The following is a 19,436-nucleotide window of genomic DNA, read 5'->3' as shown; positions in this document are numbered from 1 at the left end:
AAACTCAGTTTGATGCAAGTTTCCCTCAAAAAAACTTTAATAGATTTATTTTTTTAGACTTTATTTTCAGTTTATTTTGCAGTAGTTTTTGTTGCTCTTAATTTTATCTACATTATACCAATATTTAGATATTTAGACCAATAGTTTGATCCTGCCTCGCTGACGAAACACAACGGCCCCACACCCTGCAGATTCCAACAAAGGCTGCAGTTAAGTCAACACTGTATTTATAATATTGCGTTCATGTTTGACCTTTTCTATAAAACACAAACAATATTCAATAACTTGCATGAAAACACTGCTCTTGTATTAGTTTATGTAATTGCTGACATTGGAGCTGGTGAGTGTGTTGAATTACTTTACATGTCGTAGTGTTGTTGAATATAGTGACAAATAGTCATAGTGTATTTTATTATTAATCTGAGTCTCAAATAAATGGAAAAACTTGCAGTGAAGTATAAAATCTAGCACACGAAACATGTACTTTGATATTTGCCTTTAACATGTAGTTAGACAAAAGCTCAAAGAAGCCTTAAACAAGTTAGATAGATATATAGGTAGATGGCTTTATTCGTATTTATACCGAAAGGGAAGTTAGGTAGAATACTCAAGTAAGTGTCCCTTAGATATCGAGTTGCATTTGATTAAATATTCTTAAAAATAACTACATGAACTTATCAAAAGTGCTGAGACAGAAATACTGTACATGCTGCCAAATGAACTTAAAACAGTAGAGGGAGCTGTGGCTCAAACTCATCTCTAAATATCTTCCTCACAAACACACGTGCACGCACGCACACATACCACAGTGATGAGAGATGCCCTCTCACTCTTCATATCTCTACAATAGGGCTTTATGAAGAGCGTCAAAGCACCCACCAACTTCCCTTCATCTTAAAATCATCACTCCCTCCTCCTCCCCTTTCTGCTGCGGGAAAGTGGGCTGCCAAATCACAAAAAGAAAGACAAAAACTCTCATCATCTTCACAGACATTTACTACACAGCTGCATATGCAAAAACAAAACAAAAACAGTGTTTCCCCATTTGATCACAATAGTTTTGGAATATTTGAGTATTTACATATCTCCCCTTCGTTATTTATAAAGTTAACTAAAGAAAAGACAAAAAGAGTAAAAACAGCTCGGCAGGTTAATACAGCAAACAAAAATTGCTACTTTAAACTTTTAAAAAAATAATTAAAACTTTTTAATATGGCTGCCTTAATCCTAAAATAACTTTGTCCTTTCCTGTTTAATTTTGATGCACTTTTACAATACTAACCATTATTGACGTTCTCTGTTCATTTAGAAGCAGGGAAGGGTGAGTAATGTTATTGTTCCGCAGTCTTTCTTTCACTGGTGTAGATGCATTTATAGTTCTAGGGGACGGGTGGAAAAAAAAGTTTCTCTGAAGGATCACGTCTCTTTACGCAGACACAGGGACTGTTATTTCCTTTTAATCACTCATTAACTTTATATAAAAGGGTCTGGGCCGCTGTCCGTGGTGCTGAATTTGATTTCGTGATTATGAGCTAAAAACTGTTATGGACGGTTTCTACACCTATGTGCTGTTTACGTGTAATGAAAAAACATGCGAGACACAGATTTATTATACCTGCTGTTTCGGATCCTTGAAAAGTTTGGAATGTTTCAGCTTTGTGGCGGCGGAACAAACGCGTATGAATACCCGTATTGGGGTTGATTTGGATCTAAGTGGGCTCACGGGACACAACATCCAACCTTATATTTGATTCTATCCTCCTATCTCAATATTAAGCAACTGAGTGAGCAGGAGGGAATTAAACACGAAAAGAGGCTGGCACTGTACGTCTTTTCCAACAACCATCAGTAGGTGTAAGGGGGGCGGTGTCCGCCACAGAAATAAAGGAGAACTGTCGCGCACAGCACTCAGTTTTTACGCACCAGTCGCTAGTCGGTAGAGAAGTTATTAGACCATGTTGCACTTGGATTTTATATAGAAAATACAGCATTTGCCGGAATAACATAATTCAGATTAAGCAGAACTCATAGTGAAACCTTAGCGGAGTGTGAGTGTGGAGCAGGTGGTCCTCGAAGAATTTCCGTCATGGGAGCACATGGATGGAGCTCAGTGCGCCTTGGTTTCGTAGTTTGTGGATATTTTGCGTTTTTCTGCGGTGAATTCGTCCCACCGACTGAAGCGGGCTGTAGGGAGAGGGAGAGCCCAAATTGCTGCACCGGCCGGAATAACGAATGTTTTGAGTACACCAGGAGAAAGACAGTGTGCTACTGTGACACCTACTGTCAGAAAACCAGAGACTGCTGCGAGGACTATCAGCACGTGTGCCAAATATCTGGTGAGTTTCTTGTTCTACTGTGGTCACATAAATTCGACATCAGATCATTTTCAGTTTGTTTACATTATTGCGGTTGAATACCAACAGCTTTGGGCACAAAATAACTCCTGATTTGTCTAGATTCTAACTGTGTCCTGTTTAGTGAGCTTGTTGTCCATTGTTGTTTGATATGGGGCAAGGATGGCTGACATTGAGGTGACACAGAGTCAGTGAGACATACTACATATAGCTGTCTCCAATGCACCCATTAGGGCTGTTTGTTTTAGGTGACCAGCCTGAAGTGACCACTTCTATGTGAACTCAGAAGAGTATCTCCAGTCTTTGTTGTGTATGTTTCAAAAGAAAGCTGTGTACATGTGTTTTTTGGGTTTGTGGTGTTGACCCTTGGCCATCACATCAAAGCTTGAGATTGCACATCCTAGTAGTGAGTGATCATAAGAAAGTTACAAATAAAAACTTAAGTTTCCTTTTAAGAAAGAAAGCAGCTCTTTGATGGAGGATGATTGTTCACAGACTTCAAATGAGAGTTTCAGTAACCTTTTCCCCCCATCACCCTGGCTACTGCTATATATGGACAAATGAGGGAATGGACACCATGGTAACAGGCTGCCAAAGATGGTCAGGATTACAGTGGAGCTGTGTCTGAGATGTGACAGACAGAAAAAGCTGAACTGTAAACCTAGGCAGCTCTTATAGTTGAAACAACTCATGAAGAGTAATTATCTGTGTGTAGATACACTCAGAGTGTGACTGTCGTATTGAGAGCGCTGTAATGAGCACCTACAGGGTCAGTCCTATGAGTCAAAGAGCTCTGTAAGTGCTGCAGTGATCCCTCTATTTAGGCACATTTAAGATAGTAACCTTGGAGTGATGCCTCTGTACTGCAGTGTGAACAGACAGCCTCATTGTGACTTGAGTCATTAACTTAAAGGTGTCTAAGTACTGTGATGGAAGCAGTAATACACTTTATTAGACATCACTGTTTACCTCAAAGATAGCTGAAACACCTGTTTATCACTGTTTAACTACAACATGGTGTGTTATTGCAGATGTTCTCAGATGTATTACGTTTTGCACATTGTAATCCATTTTCTCCTGAACTTATACTTAATAATTATCCTTTAGAGTTTCAGTAATTAATTTGTATGTGATACAGATTGCACTGTTCGTTGATGTACATTTGCTATGTGTGATTTTGGGCCATATTGATATTGGTAACAACAGATAATGTTGGTACAAATTTGACTTCTTATTATTTTTAGAAACGCTCAAGAGAAGTGGTCCATCTCAGAAAACATTGTGTGTGTGTTTGATTTAGCTAAGAGTGGTATTCAAAATAATGAAACAAGAAAACTTACTAAACTACTGTAATTATCATTTAGCAGCTGCAGAAATTCTAACATTGCAACAAGCAGTTCATATTTTGGTATCAATTAACAAACTATAGATTCAAAACAGATTTCTTACACTGAAACCCATCTGATTATAATACACTCAATAATTCTGTTAAAAAGCTGAAGCTTCTTGAAAACAATATGAATCTCAGAAACTAGAAAGCAGCGATTTAGTTTTTAGTTTGTATTCCCCAATCAGGCAAGCAGGCATGTAGTAACAGAATTTACAATCCCACAGCCAGCTGAGTGGATTCCAGGCATCACTTCATCCCACGTGTCTGCCAAGCTGAGCGTGAACAGAACAACTCAGGTTAGAGTTGAATCATCACCATACTGTTTGACAGCTTCTGGCTCCTCAGAGGTCACAGCTGCCATATGCACCGGCTCTTTCACATGTCGCACAGGGACTTTTAGCACTGTGCAGCTCATATGTTTCTCTAACAGCTCAATACTGGTGTGACAAACAACAGTCTACTTTGTGATGGTGGGATGCAGGTGTTGCAGGGTGGATTATGTTCTGCAGCTGGATGTGGGCACCTCACAGTGACTGTAAATCAAAACATGCCTGCTGAATTCTTTATGTGAAAAGAGTTAGAAGTCATCTGCTATAGTTTGTGTGTCTTCATGAAGTCTCCTTTTTGGTTATTTTACAGTCTTGCCAGAGATAATTCTGAACATGGGAGTGATGGTAAATTGACAGTGTACTTTAGACTATATATGCGTCACCAAGCAGTGAATGATGCTTAGAAAAACACCCTGATTTCCTGTGCAACCTGAGCATCTCCACAGTGTAAACACAGCATGGATATGTCCCATCAAAGCACCCTGATATTTCATCACCCACTCTACCATTTATCTAAGTCAAATCCAACAGCAAGACAGCACATCAAGGAGTTTGTCTGTGTACTGTCTGTTACAGTCTGTAATTAACTCGTGTCAGCTGTAGCTTCACAACGAGCTCAGAGTGAGTGACTTCAGAGGAAAGTCTGAAACACTGGCACACTGTTTATATCACTTGGATACAAACACTGCTCTTCAGAGTGTTATACCAGTGTCCCCAGGGATGTCGTTCAAAAGAACTATTTGACAGAAACGTGTGCTGTGTTTAAACTGTTTGAAGGAAATTCATATACATTTACTGTTTCAAAGTGATGGATGAGCGCCAGTAATCAGCGCTGTTTTTAATGTGTAAGGACAAGTAGTTTTATATTTAGGGAAAAATATGCTTGAAACCACAAACAATAACAGTTGAGTAGAACATTAAAGAATTGGGTTCTGGATGAATTTGTGGCTAGAAACAATTTACTGACTTTTATAGTCCTGCATTGTTTTAGCTCTTCTGGTTGGCTTAGTAATACTTGGGTAGGTTGACAGTGGTTGTCATATTCCTAATATAAACCACAAAAATGGGTGATCAGGTTGGCCTCTAGCTGAAGGTCATGATTTTTTTTTTAGATGAAATATCTAAACTCAAACAGTTTTGGTTGGAAGTTTAAACACATTTATCATGGATATGAATGTCATAGTAATGATTGGCTGCTGTTTTTCTGGAGTAGAACAAGTTTAGGTTTATTTAGGATTTTCTGAATTTACCAGAGGATCCATATTTTACACAAAGGCTCCAAAGAATCATTACACCTATAAAAATGAATAATTCAGAGGTATTGGAAGTTCCCAAATGTCGTAACTTGCCAGGATCTCTTACCTTTCTCTCTCAGTGATCAAGATTAACTGCATCTACTAATTTCTAGTTGTGCCAAAAGACTGGACTGACTAGCACACAGTACAGTCGAAGAGCCCAAAGAGCTCAGTGTTTATCTGAGAGATGCCTCACATTCCAAAACCATTCATTGAGACAGCCAAGTGTAAGGACAAGTTATTCGGGAGTGCAGTGATTTTGACAAGGTCAGGCAAAAGACCCATACTGCCCTCCTAAGCTGACAGGAAATTGGTTCAGATGGTCAGGAACATCTCTGGAACCAACAAAGTTCTGTCATAATTTAGAAGTTGCTGGAACACCAGTGACATTGTCTGCACATCAGTATATTTGACATCAGACTGCAAAGCTACTATCCAAGAAAGTACCTCTGCTCCATAATGAGCATTTTTTAAGCTGCTGACCACTCGGACAATAGAAAGTGTCAGATCAGATCAGATGTTGATTAGAAGTTACGCTGAAGAATTTCTTTATACAGTAATCCATCAGTATTGTTCAACCATGGCTTAATAGTTGAAACTTGGACATAATCAGGTGTTCCAGAAGGACAATGACCCCAAACACATCAAAACTGGTTGCGGAATGGATGAAACAGGATTTTGTAGTAGTGTTTATACTCTTGATCTAAACCAATAATAGAAAATACAGAGACTGCGCTCAGATCTGAGCACAAAATCTAAATTTTTGTCTGCTACTACCAAGAGAAGTGGTTAACTCTCCAACCAGAATCCTGATAGAGGTATAAATATAATAAATTAAAATGGTTGCACAACATTTCTGTATAATCATACTCCTCCAGGAAAGAAATCACAGTTAAAAAAAATAATTTTGACACTTAAACTTTGACATTCATGTTAATAATGATTTACATAATGATGTAAATTGTCTTTGTCACTAGTCCACATTCATACTTTTAATACATCTAAACTTCACAGCAAGTTTCCCATCAAGATAATTGCAATTCCTCTTCACAGACTCTAGAGATCATACTGGCCCACTCCTCTTCTGCTGTGGTGTCTGGTAATTCTCACCTGAACAGGAGACAAATTCTAGCCTCTTCCTCAGACAAATGAGAATTTTCTTATCATACACTTCCCTCTCTTGCAGGCCCCTCTGCTTCTCTTCCTTTTCTCCAGGGCACTGTATGTAGTAAAGCCATGATGTCTGCTTCTTTCCACCTATTCAACTCCCTCTTTTTCTTCTGTGCTTCCCACATGTTCTCTCTTTAACCTGAAACGGACCAGCTGTTTAAATTCTTAAAGTTAATTTTGTCCTGGCGTTCATGAACTGCCACGCCAGCTGCTGGTTGCAAATTTGATGTCCAACATCTGTCCTCTTCATGGACAGAAAATACAGATTTTCTACTGAGTGTTTCTCTCTCTTTTTCATACTTGGAAGTGTATATGCTGTTTTCATTGGATGTTGGAGGTAAAACTGCTGTTCTGACAATGATCGGGAGTGACAGCGTCATATTTCATCTGAGTGATTGGTTAAACCAAAAGCTACAGAGAGATGGCACAGCCAACTGTGCCATGATAGGGTTAAAGTTTTTCCTCTAGAGGAAATGTCTTAACCATTGAATCAATCATACTCACAAGTCAGATTTGGTACATACTCATGTCCTCCTCAGAATGAATCAGAATAGCTGATTTCTCTTCTGTCTCTGGTTTGGCATATGTCACTTCCAATTATACGCACTGTACTGTGTTGTAGTTTGCTGGCTTGGTTAGGCTGTTATCTCAGACTAGATCAGTTAATGATACTGATACAAATTTAGAACTGCAACATAGAAGTGGATTTGTCAGGGTGCATATCATGTCAAACACAACATGGCAGGAGGTAGGCAGACAACAAACAGTCAGATAACTCATAAACAAAACCAAGCAGACTAACCAAGCTGCTAAGGGCAAAGTCCAAGAAAATACAAACTCCCCAAAAAATATTCCAATGTTCTAAGCGGTTCCAAAAAAAATTAAAAAATGGATACTTTTCTTCTACACTGATCATCAGGTGGGACACAGATGTTGGCCTGGAAACACGCAGAACTAGAACGTTTAAACTCTCAGTGTTGTGGTGATTTTGTTGGTATTTTAGCACTAGCATTTAACTGCTTACATGGCTGTAAAACTTTCATTCTTGTACATATTGAGAAAAGCATTTAAAATTGGTGACTGTCTTCTCGAGATGTCCTACAGTGAACCTAACAGTAGGAGGTGAAAACAAAACTAACCAGAGCGTGAAAAATTAACTAAAGTTAAAAAATAAAACAAAACTGAATAGAAAGAAAACACCAGTTATCCCAACAGACGTGTACTGGGTAAAGTTGGAAATACTCCACTATGTTGGTGCTTTTTTTCTTTCAGCAATGCTTTTATGGGGCATATCAGGAACTAATGACCAATATGGTCATTGGTTGGAAATCCTATCATGTCTGCCTTAAGAGTGCATATGATGTAGGTCAACATGTTTCTTCTTCTTTTTTTTTTTAAAATCTATTTCTTGATAATTTTATAAAGATTAGAATTATACTAACCCATGTTCTTCCATTTAATCTCATGTAAAATCTGAATTCCCCAATTTCTGTTCTATCTATTCTTTTCTTTTTGTTTTCCCTTTTGCTTCCTTGTTTTTCTGTTGTTAGGAAAACTAATAGTTCTTATCATTTGTTTGGTGTTGTGAGGACATGCAATGCAAACACAGTTGCAATGCTTTGCAGTTTTATAGGAAATCTGTCTCAGCTGTGTTTTGAAGTAGTCATTCAAATGGAGTGGCTTGTTTTGCTCCCACTTTGTCTACAGGAAACATTTATGTGCCAATCTGGTATCAAGACACTGTGTCCTTCACCCATATTAACAAGCATATGGTTCTCTCTCAAGTTGTTAAACATTAAAATGTGTGTCTGGTGGGACCAAAGCCTAACTCTACTATAGAAGAAGGGTGACTGTGGTGGGTTTGAGGTGTAGTGGCCCTCCAGACCAACTGGACATCTGTGACCCATCAGCAAAGAAGTGGGGGTGGATTGAGGGGGAAGGGGAAGTGGAAATAAAAGAGGACAGATGGTTGAAAAAAGGGAGAGTTCTGGACAAAACAATAACGGAATGGGAAAAAAGCTAATTGGGCTTTTAACTCTTTTGTTATGGAACTCTAACATGGAAGCACAGCTCAAGAAGAGTGAGAGAGAAAACAAAGGAATTCTACTGAATAACTCGTATATCAATAAATCACTCATTTCAGCAATTGAAGATGTTGAAAACACATAGTCTGATTTCAAATAGTGGTGATCTAAAGTGCTGTTGATGGCCACAAAACTGCTATACTGCTTAAAGTCTGTCATAGCTAAAAAATATTGGCATGCGTTTGGTTTGAGCCAATATTTGATCACCAACCAGATTTGTACCAACTGTTGCCAAATCTTATATAATCCACAGACGTATGTGTGAGCTTTACCATAAAAGATGCACACACACATGTAAATCTATGATGACCAAACATGTCTGTTTAGCATCCCCTCATTCAAAATGAAAACCTGATTAAGAAAATATCTTTTCAAGGACCAATACAGATTCCGAAACTGTTGTCATTTTCCCCCCTCTAGTTTACTGCTCCTGTCACAAAGTTCCCCTCAAGGTTTACCTTGTGCTCAAGAAGAATTAGACAATATTCTTCTAATATCAGCCACACGTGTAGAACTATTTCTCTTTCCATATAAAATTCCTAACTGAAGAAAAACATTTAAGGACTCAAAACCAAAGAAGCTGCACATTTTGACAATGAGTGCCATTTGTTTCCTGTATTGGGGTCAGAGGTCAGAGGTGATTTCAGGCTTTCCAACTGGAGACTTTCTCGTCACAATGCAAACTGGGGACAATGGGGCCTGTGTAGGTCAGACTGTCAGCAGGCTTATCATGTGGGTGGTGGGATTGTTGCAGTCTTGGTACCAGAAGCAGAGTGGGGGACCACCACAGTTTGTTCATTTCTTTTTGACCTCTGGTGGCTCGGGACCAGGAGGCTGAGACTTCCAGACAGGGCCTTCGCGCTATTTTTGTGTGAGTTAGTCGATTAAAGGGATAATAGTCCTGTGTCCCCATGGGTGCGGAAACAAGCTGACCCTATTGGTTCCACTGCACACCATCTGCAGTAAAAACCTAAAGTGCCCTGCTTGCTAGTGTTTGATGTTGTAAGAAGAGAAAACAGCTACATCAAAACTGCCCCATGAACGTCAGAGGATGTAGAGGAGGGAAGGAAAGGCAGGCAGACAGGAGCAAGGATAAGAGGAGGTGGAGGAGGCAAGAGTGGGAAGTTGATTGGTGTCTGATCCCATTACGCCCTTAGGTAATTTTTCAGTCAAACGCATGCTTGTCAAGAAGTCTACCCTGGGGAATGTGTATATCTGTGTGTTTTAGGGTGATGACTGCCCAACTGAGAGGATTTATCCTACAGAAATAGTGTTCTTCGTGTGCCTGTATATTTGTGGTGATCTGGGAAAAGCAAATGTCAGGTGGGCAGCACTAATGTGCAGGAATGCAGAGATTCCACAGTGGCTTTTGTGGATGGACCGTGCCACTGAGGCAGCTGCCCCCCACCCCTCTGAAACCCCAATAGGACTATGGGAATGAATCAAACTGGCGGCATCTTTAAAAGCTCTCTTTCTCCCGCTCACACACACAAAAGCATGCAAAGTCACAGCACTGCCCTCCTGGTTAAGTGAGTATTATGAAGCTAATGTGAGGTTCGATGGTATGGGAGGATTAGATTCAGTTTTGATATATTGATCCATTCCTTTACAATCATTTCACCAAGAATCTCTAAGAGCTTCCAGCTGGGTCCATCTGCTCTCATAAATTTACATGTGTTGTGGTGTAAACGTGCATTTTTGCATTTATACATTTTGCAAGAGTTTTTTTTGAGAGTCTTGCTCCCTTTTTGTTTATGTGTTTATGAAGTGTGCATTTCCTCCCCAAAACAAGGCTGTTAAATGTCTGCTGCTATTAGATATCTGTGCTGGACAGGGCTTGATTACTGCTGGAGTCTCTTGGCCTTGATCAGAGCAGCAATCTATGTAATACAACTTCCTCTTGGCTTGATGTAATTGTCTAAATCTGCCTACTGAGCAGGAAGTCTAATTACTGCTGCTGCTGTTTATGTGGTGTGCTGAGTTCACGGGTGTGCATGTATGTTTTTAAGTGGGAGACCAGAGAGAACAAGATGCAAAATTAGCCACTATGTAAATGGACCCTACACTTATGACCTGGGTTGGCAGACTTCCTGAGTCTGGGATTTAGCTGATCTGACATGAATAGTTTGTAATGACCCAGTCACTCACTGTCACCTTCCTACCCACTATATCAGGGTGTGTGTTGTAGCTCACACTTAAAGCCAGTTTGGCATGACAGCAAAGATTAGGGGAAAGTTTATTAAGTTTACTATTTCCTCTGGGTTAAGAATCATCTAATTTTCGTCATTTGGGCACTTATCACAGGAAAAGCTAAAAAAAGGGGATTTTCTGATATTATTCTTTAGACATACTTCTTGCACTGGATTTTTCTCTTACTTTAATTTGCCATCATATTTACTAAACTTCAAATTTGACTTGCCTATATACTCAGTGTAACCTGCAAATAAGTTTAGCTCACTTATACAATCTGTGACAGAGAACAATTGTAAAGCAGCCACATAAATATGAATCATCTCCCATCTCCGTCTTCCTGCTTCCCGCCAGCAGCCATTGACTGTGTGGTTGGATCATGGGGACCCTGGTCATCATGCACATCGCTTTGCAGTGTTGGCAGCACAGAGAGGAGTCGCCAAGTATCTGTTCCCCCCAGAAACGGGGGTACACCCTGTCCTGACCTCAAACAGCGACGAGGATGTTTTGGAAATGACGCCATATGCAGCACTTTTAAAGGTAAGAAACTTACTTCCTCTGTGTGCCTTTACATGGAGGCTTTTTTCCTCCTGCGTACTCCTGGTCTGAGCTCTGTTACATATTAATTTGTTTTTTCATGTTTCTGCGGGGGACCTTTTGTTAACAGTTGTTAACCACATCTATTGTGAAACTTCACCTTCAGCTGAACTATTTCAACACAGTCATGCTCTTAACTGTTAACATACTTTCCCAGAAGACCAGAACACAGGCAGACAATTTTCGAAGCAGAACATTTCCAAGGATGATTCAATACCACTGTCATCTATGTCACCCTGAGTCATCTGATTTAATAAATCAGTTTCAGCCAAAGGGTTAGATGGTACAGATTAAATGTGGAATGTATTCATATTATCATCTCTTGTGGCTATAAATAAATATCTGACACTTGTTCTTGTCTTCATCTCCATCTAAATAACTGTTCGCCAGAGGTTGCAAAGATCCTGCCTGATTCTTACAAGAGGAACTTCAAGGACCCTTGGAGACGACCACACATGCTGATGAAGGAGGAAAAGGCCAGGTGAGGCTTCCTGACAACAATTAACCATTTTGTTTTTGCCTGTAATGAAGGGTTTCAGCGCCATCTGTCCAGAGGGGGCTACAGCTAAGCTGTGTGTAAAATGATCACATTTCTGATCTTGAGATATTTTACAGCTCAGTTTCCAATAGCTTTGAGATGGTGTGTGAAGGGTTGATGAAAACAGAATGCAATGATTCTTCTATCTGATAAAAAACAAACAAAAAAACAACCACCTTTAAATCAAATGTTGAAACTGAGAATTAAGTTGAATATATTCTCACCTTGAATTTGATGCCAAGAACATGTTTAAAAAGAGTCAGGAGTGGGAAAGTTTAAGTTTAGTTTTAATCTAATGCTGAAAACTGGTTAATCATTAGCAACCTACGGACATGAGACCAAGCCCAACATGGCCTAAAACCTAAATAACCATTTACAGTTAGTTGCTTGTCCCCCAGAAACAACCCAAACAAGCATTTCAGCAACAATATTTATGTGAGTAACCCCTTTTGATAAGAGCCATGTCCGTGTAAAGAGGTTTGATGGGTGGTATAAACCCACTGTGGACCCTCTTTAGTCACTTTAGTTTTGTTTAATTTCTTTAGACTTAAGTTTCATCTGCACTCGCTGTTTTAGTAGGCATTTTATTAGCACCAAAAATACTTGGTTGGGGTTAGGAAAAGTTTAAGCTTGGGGTAGTCTGCTATTTCATAGCAAGAGCTCTGGATGTTTGAAAGTGCAACATGAGTAAGATTAACATCTGTGAAGTCACCGCTAATGCTTAAAAATATATACACGTTTTGGAGAGACAGATACTACCATGCAGACTGTTCCTTTTTTTGCTGTCTTTTTTTCAGTCAGTCATAGTTTAAGCGATTTTCTAATCATTGTACTATTTATATTCACGTTTTTGGAATGTTCAGCTACGAGTTTGGAATGAGGACCATTTTGATTAAAAAGCACTATGTATGTCTTTCTTTTTGGTTTTGGTGAATTATCACTTGATCTAATTTTAGAAGCATGTTTGATTCTGCCTTTGGAGGCACAGCTCATACTTTTGACTGTAATTGAACACTGTTTTCTAGCCCCCAAAAAATATTCTACACCATAAAACTTTCAGATGCAGCTCTTTCTGGCATGAATCTCAAGGTTTTAAGTTTGCAGGATTTCATTCCAGGTTCATATCAGTTTTTAGTTTAAAGGTCACTCTAAGATCAGCTTTGTGTAAGATTAGAGAATACAGACCAAGGCCAAGGTTGAGGACACACGTACCAGGCCTGAAATCACTTTTGCTGCGTAACATGAACCCTTGCACTGAAAAAATGCATCACAAGCTGACCTTTACTGATAAGACAACTTTAATCCACGTAAAGAGACACCTTCTCCACACACATTCATTGCTGGTCTGAGCTGATTGCAGATGTTCTCAAAGCTGGAAAAATCTAAATCAAGGGAATAAAACCCTGGCTGTTTTCCTGACAGCCCACAGCCTTTTTAAACTGATTAAAATGGACATCAGATACTTTTGTTTTGACTGTTCGAAACACCAGGGAACTGTAAGCACACTATTCATTAAATGGGCCTGAGTACAGGTAATTTCACACAGACATCTGGTCTGTTGATGGTGGTGTCATGATTGACCTAGAAAAAGGGGGTTAGAGATGATCAACACTTGTCTGTGAATCTCAAATTTGTATGTCTTGAACGGGTAATAGAAATTGCATTTACAACTTTAATTGTAGAGGCTTAAGATAAACCTGCCATATTCACCATATTTCAGGAATGAATAGGGCAGATTTTTAGAGGAATGAAGAAGGATTTACAGCAAAACGTGTTGTTTAAATAGAGAATAACTTCATTGTTTGACCAGTATGTTTTGGTTTGTGGCCTTCATTAGGGTCATCATCATAAAACATCCAACAACCAGCATTGAAAGAGGCAAGTATGAAACAGAATAGATAAAAACAAACCAATCAGATACATCCACATAGATATAATAACTAATGGTTTAATGGTTCCAAATTGGTCACTTTCCCAGGTTCAAATGAATGCAACTCAACCCTAAGATACATCCATCTGACAAAGAAAAACACCTCAAGTCCGTATTAAAAATGAAGATTAGAAGTGATAAACATGAGGATGAAAAGTGTCAATGGGAAAAGAAGACTTCACAAAAACCCCAAAATATTTTCCTGAGAAAATTTGCACTTTCACCTCTTTGGCTGAGCTTACAGTTTTGAATACCTACAAAAACAGAGAAAAGATGAGCTGTTTTTCATTGAAGTTTCTTGCAACTATGACAAAAAGAAAGGAAATTCAACTTAAAGAGTTCCATGTGTGCATCTACAATAACATGTGTTAGAGGGTTATTAAACTTGCAATTCCTTTTTAAATCAATCCAAAGTTAAAAGCTACTTGTAGTTCCTCTGAAATTCTCATTCAGTCAAGTTGTTTCCTTGTAAATGTGGGGATAAAAGCAGCATAGAAGCAAAAAGTCTGTTTTCTTTGAAAAATCTCCCCACTGGGATTTGTGCTTGGTCACAGCTGACTGAGTTACAGCAGACTACATAAATAGTGGAGTGAAGTTCAAAGTGCCCACCAGAGTCAGATAGACAAGACTTTAATTGTTTCTAGTCTGCAGACTGAGTTGTGTTGACAGTGCAGAGAGCAGGTGACCATAACACTTCTGGATCACCTTCAAAAAGAGCAAATCTCTTATCAGCAAATTGGTGTTTTGTCTGATTACATTTAGTTGGATTGCCAGATGGCTTTAAGCAAGGTTTGATTGTTTCAGACGAAATAGGAGGAGGAGGAGGGAGAGGAGGGAGGAGGGAGGAGAGAGGAGGGAGGAGGGAGGAGGGAGGAGGAGGAGGAGGAGGGAGAGGAGGGAGGAGGGAGGAGGGAGGAGAGAGGAGGGAGGAGGGAGGAGGGAGGAGGGAGGAGGGAGGAGGGAGGAGGGAGGAGGGAGGAGGGAGGAGGGAGGAGGGAGGAGGGAGGCCTTGTTGGAGTGCTTAAACTCAACATGTGTCTTATCTGGACATATTCCATTTGCCAAGTTTGTTAGAGATGCTGCACTGGCACCAGACCAAAGAACAAAATATTGGATGCTGAGCTCTTGGCTGTAGATACCTGTACAAATGCCTGCTTTCAACCCTGCTTAGTTCTCACAGGTTTCATTTTTCACAGCTGTATTTCAATGTATGTATGAGCTAATGAGTCACCAATTTTTTAATCTCCATCCCTTTTTATCCCATCCCTTCCTTTAATTTGTGCTCTTGCAGTTACTGTGTGTACCTCCGTGTAAAACAGGCCAGCACAGCGTGTAAACTCAAACTGTGGAGTGCTCAGCTGGTGAGAGAGAGGCTGGTCTGTGCAGAGTGTCAGAGTGACGCCATGTCAAAGTCAGATCGCTGTGGAGGTGACGGACTGGAGAACACCAGGTAAAAAACAACCTTGTTTCTACAATATAATGGAAAAATAACAACAGCTACATTGTTTTTAGTCTTTTACTCCCAACCTTTTGGGTTGATAGAGTTGTCAATGTGTCACTTCTAATGGAGTTGAATTTGGTTAAAATAATAGAGACCTACGGGAGTAGTTAGCTTCTCTTTTCAAAGAGGAAGCGTATTCAGTTGTGTAACACTGTGTACACCAATCACATGCATATTCATTTGCTTTGTAAACTAGATGCTGCAGCATTCCAAATATGTGAATTGCGGTATACAATTTATACACAAATTTTCACATCCCTTTGAAACTTCCCTGCTGCTTACAAACATTAGAAAAATCATCTGCAATCTTTTGCATTATAGATTTTATGAAGTTATTTGAGATTTCAGAGTAAATGGTTTTTGACTGAAGCAACATTGCCTTTTTAATACTTTAAAGATTAAATAATTTAGTGAAAAAGCCAATATTTAGATATTGTCATCAAATGTCTCTAATTATTAACTATTTTTCAACATGACAAGATTTAAAAAAATGTTATGTTAAGACATGCTAATAAGGCATTATCTGATTAAATATGTGCTAATTTGCACGGATGTCCAGTAGACAAAGTGAAGGAAAATAGAAAATGTATTTTAGACATTTGACTGAAAATATATATATAAACTGATATATGCTTAGTCATTATTATTAGATATCACCCAATTTGCAGTGTTCACTTTTCAGAAAAGAACTGCAGTTATCACCTATCAGGTATGATATCTCAAAACCTTGCATCACATAACATATCGTTGTTGTCACTTTTGAAATCACTCATTTTCACATCTCCTCATAGTTGTTTTGGCATCAGTCACTGCTGAGTGGCTGCAGAATACAGTGTGGAGCTGTAGTGCAGGCAATGAAGCAACGCGCACATTCTTTGTGTGAGAAAATAGTGGCCGAGTAAACAACAGTCTGATGCAAAAGTGGTGCTGTCTAAAACCATTTACATATAGCATGCTCTTGAACGGCTTTGACATTTTTGAGGCAGTTCACCTTTGTGGTGGGTAACTTTCAGATTTAGTTTGCTAAAAATGAGAGTTCTCTGTCTGCTGTTAAGTTACCTAAAGTAGACAGCAAAAAAAACCACTCATACAGACACCAAATAGATACTCAGATAATCAAAGAACCCCACTTAAAGAGTAAAAAAAGGTTAAAATCCTAAAATTGAGTAATCCATGAAAAACATCCATAAACAAACATTGAAAAAAATCATAGAGCTATAAAAACATTTGCTAGTTTTTCTGTCACTGATAACTGTGAAAAACTGTTAACTTATAATGTTAAGATGCCTTGCACCCAGCTGTACCAGATTCTGGAGGATAATGTATGAGATCGTTAGGCCTGTATGTCTAGTATCCATACTATTTGTTTATGCAAATAAAAATATATGTCATTCTTCTCCAGAACATTCTGGGCAGCAGCTTCGGTCCCAGGCTGTCATGGTTCCTGGATACGAGAGTTGTCTTCTGAGAAGTGTAGGTGTCCTCCCTACTCTGTCCTCTTTGTTTGAGTCAACACGTCAGACATCAAAATGCAGGGACAGGATTCCCTTCAGAGCTTCCTGCTGACTGCAGAGAACCCTCCTAGACAAGCTAGACCCTCCGATCCGGAGTCCTGGAGAACCCAAGGAGATCAGCTGCATCCTGCCACTTTCTTTTCTCACCTCATACTCTGCACTGTATAACCAGTTGTTAAGCACACTGAAATATCTGCATTTAACGTCAGATTTTACTGCCACGTTTCTCCTCCAAAGCACAGCCTACATGTCAAAATGCCTTTTTACCTCTGAATCTTTGCTATCTACCTCCACCAACGCAACTGTGTCTGCTAATGCATAATGTAAAGATATAGAGATTTATTAATTTGCTTCACACATTTTTTAATTGTAATTGTTTATACGTAGTGTACATGTGTCTATATAGCTACACTTCTTTGTATCCACAAAAAACAGTTAAATCCAGTTAAAAAAACAGTCGCTGCCCTCAGTTTAAGTCTCAATCCAGTGCTGAATCATCAGCGAGTTGGATATGCTAAAACTGGTTCATCCAAGTTTCATTCTTCACTATATTAAGTCTATATATCTCTGCTCTGCAGTTTTGTTTCAACTAATATTTCTTTTTTGTGAAAACAAAGATGAGTATCGGGTGTCTACTCTCAGGTGCTTAGATTTGTGTCTTTGCCGCTCATCAAGCTTCCTCTTTCATGTCTGCTCCTTCTATGGTCAGTCGCTGATGTATTTAGTTGGCTAAAGTTACTAATAGCTGAAATCAGTTTCCCTAGTTTAGACCTGATATTATTTTAGAGGAAAAGGAGCCATATGAGAGAATTTCATGGTGGTTCTCTCTGTCCTCTGTGTCTAAAAAAAAAGTCAAATAAGCCTCAGGACTGTTTTCTTTCTCAGCTTGCTCTGCTCACAGGGGAGCTTTGTAAGCAGCGCATCCTCCAATATAAACATCACACAAGTTATTCCTGTATCATTAATCTCCTCCCAACACTCCCCACAGCTTATTCTGTTTCTTCCCTTTACTTGTGTACTCCTCTGAATCGATGTTTTTGCAGATCAACAACAGCTTTGCATCCTTGATTTGAAGATAGGAGCCGGTTAATTGGCTCAGTACTTCTTCCTCTGTTTCATTCACAGCTGGTTTAAGAGGAGGACATGTGTCGTCCTAAGAAAGGGATTTTCTGTCTGGAAAGCTGTCATCTCCCACAGCTGTATTTGTGTTTTATTTATTATAAAACAAGCGATGATTTTATTAGTATCACACAGAATATTCTGTACATTGTCCATTAGTGAAAAAAAAACAACTCGACTGTCACCTCTCCCACACTTGCTGGATCTTTCTGACACGTGTTTGCGCACTTCATTACATTTTTCTTTACAGAGACCACCATTAGCATTTATGACTTCTCCCCTCCACAATAACAACTATGAGCACAGCTGTGATAAGTATATCCCTCTGTTTAACTAGTTTTTACATGCAGAATTTCACAGTGAAGGAAAAGCACAGTTTAAAAAATGTAACATAATTCAAACATGTAACCATTAAAATATTTTTGTTGGATTCTTGACATTTTTGCCTGGTGTTTAAATGGGATGACGACAGACTAAATGACAACTAATGTGTGTAATCATGTATTTCATCTGTATTCCCCTCAAATTTGGGTTTGTTTTTGGGATGTAAGTGCAGAAAGATAATGTCTGGATGGCTGAAACATGAGGACTGAGACACGCGACAGCTTACATTGTGTGTCAGTACATCTGCCACTTGTTGGAATTTGCTTAGGTCACCTGTACAGAGAACACCAAATACCAAGTGCCTCCTCTTTTATTTGATGTATGGACTAGATAACTAAACATGGAGGAGGAAGTTTGAGTCTGACCCTGAAATGTATGCTTACAAAAGTAATACTAATTGTCCTAACTGACACTTTTCTACTCATATTCAGTTTGTTGTGAATTGTTAAAAAGAACAGTACACTTTTGCTTTTACAGAAGAGCAGCCCTCCAACAAAAGCAGTGGTGTCACTTCAGCCACTAAGAAGATAGGTGAGGCTAAGAAAGCATTTGAGCTCGTATAACGTATAACATAGACCTCTTACTGTGTGACTTATGTTTATGAAAGAGATACAATCATGAACAAATGAAGTGCTCTTTTTGACTTTTGAAATGACAACAGATGTCTAAACAATCTGTAAGACTTTATTGATGAGAATTCTAGTAACTGAAGGGGATTTGTAAGAAGTAATAAGACCAGAGCCTCACTAATCAACACCTAAAATAAATACGCCATTTAATAGACATCCTCACACTGCTCCTTTCATATGTTCTATCTCAGAGGCTCTTGAACTTCACCTCCTCCATTAATCTCTTCAGCCACCCTCCCTCCCTCCTGTCTATGGTCTCCTCCCTCCATCCTCTTCCCTTCGTCAGCACAACCCTTTATTTTCTCTCACTACAACGGTGGCAATAGAGTGTTGTCACCCTGACAGTCGATTCCCTCTGCTGCACTGTCCCTGCTGCCAACACACTTTCCAAAAGGCAGGAAGGCCCATCTCT

At 39.2% G+C, this 19,436-nt stretch overlaps 1 protein-coding gene across 2 annotated transcripts; it reads left to right on the top strand.

Annotated features, from left to right (window-relative positions):
• The first annotated feature begins 1,876 nt into the window (after positions 1-1,876).
• Positions 1,877-18,441, top strand: LOC140309113 (somatomedin-B and thrombospondin type-1 domain-containing protein). 2 transcript variants are annotated; one of them, XM_072386941.1, is made up of 5 exons: positions 1,877-2,336; positions 11,167-11,352; positions 11,800-11,890; positions 15,169-15,327; positions 16,781-18,441. In XM_072386941.1, the coding sequence occupies exons 1-5, from the start codon at positions 2,087-2,089 to the stop codon at positions 16,884-16,886; spliced, it is 792 nt and encodes a 263-aa protein (XP_072243042.1). In that variant the 5' UTR covers positions 1,877-2,086; the 3' UTR covers positions 16,887-18,441. The 2 variants fall into 2 exon arrangements, with proteins under 2 accessions (XP_072243042.1, XP_072243044.1); XM_072386943.1 differs by having other exon boundaries at positions 1,878-2,336; positions 11,170-11,352.
• Positions 18,442-19,436: the final 995 nt, after the last annotated feature.

The sequence above is a fragment of the Leuresthes tenuis genome, unplaced genomic scaffold (genome assembly GCF_036924035.1).
Source record: "Leuresthes tenuis unplaced genomic scaffold, fLeuTen1.0.hap1 SCAF_6, whole genome shotgun sequence".
Classification (NCBI taxonomy): Eukaryota; Metazoa; Chordata; class Actinopteri; order Atheriniformes; family Atherinopsidae; genus Leuresthes; species Leuresthes tenuis.
This window is presented reverse-complemented; position numbering and strand designations above follow the sequence as displayed.

Bases quoted from the DNA above. Each gene is read 5' to 3' on its own strand.
- LOC140309113 (XM_072386941.1), top strand. From the start codon at position 2,087: ATGGGAGCACATGGATGGAGCTCAGTGCGCCTTGGTTTCGTAGTTTGT. The intron at 2,337-11,166 runs GTGAGTTTCTTG...GCTTCCCGCCAG, and splicing joins GCACGTGTGCCAAATATCTG to CAGCCATTGACTGTGTGGTT. The intron at 11,891-15,168 runs GTGAGGCTTCCT...GTGCTCTTGCAG, and splicing joins ATGAAGGAGGAAAAGGCCAG to TTACTGTGTGTACCTCCGTG.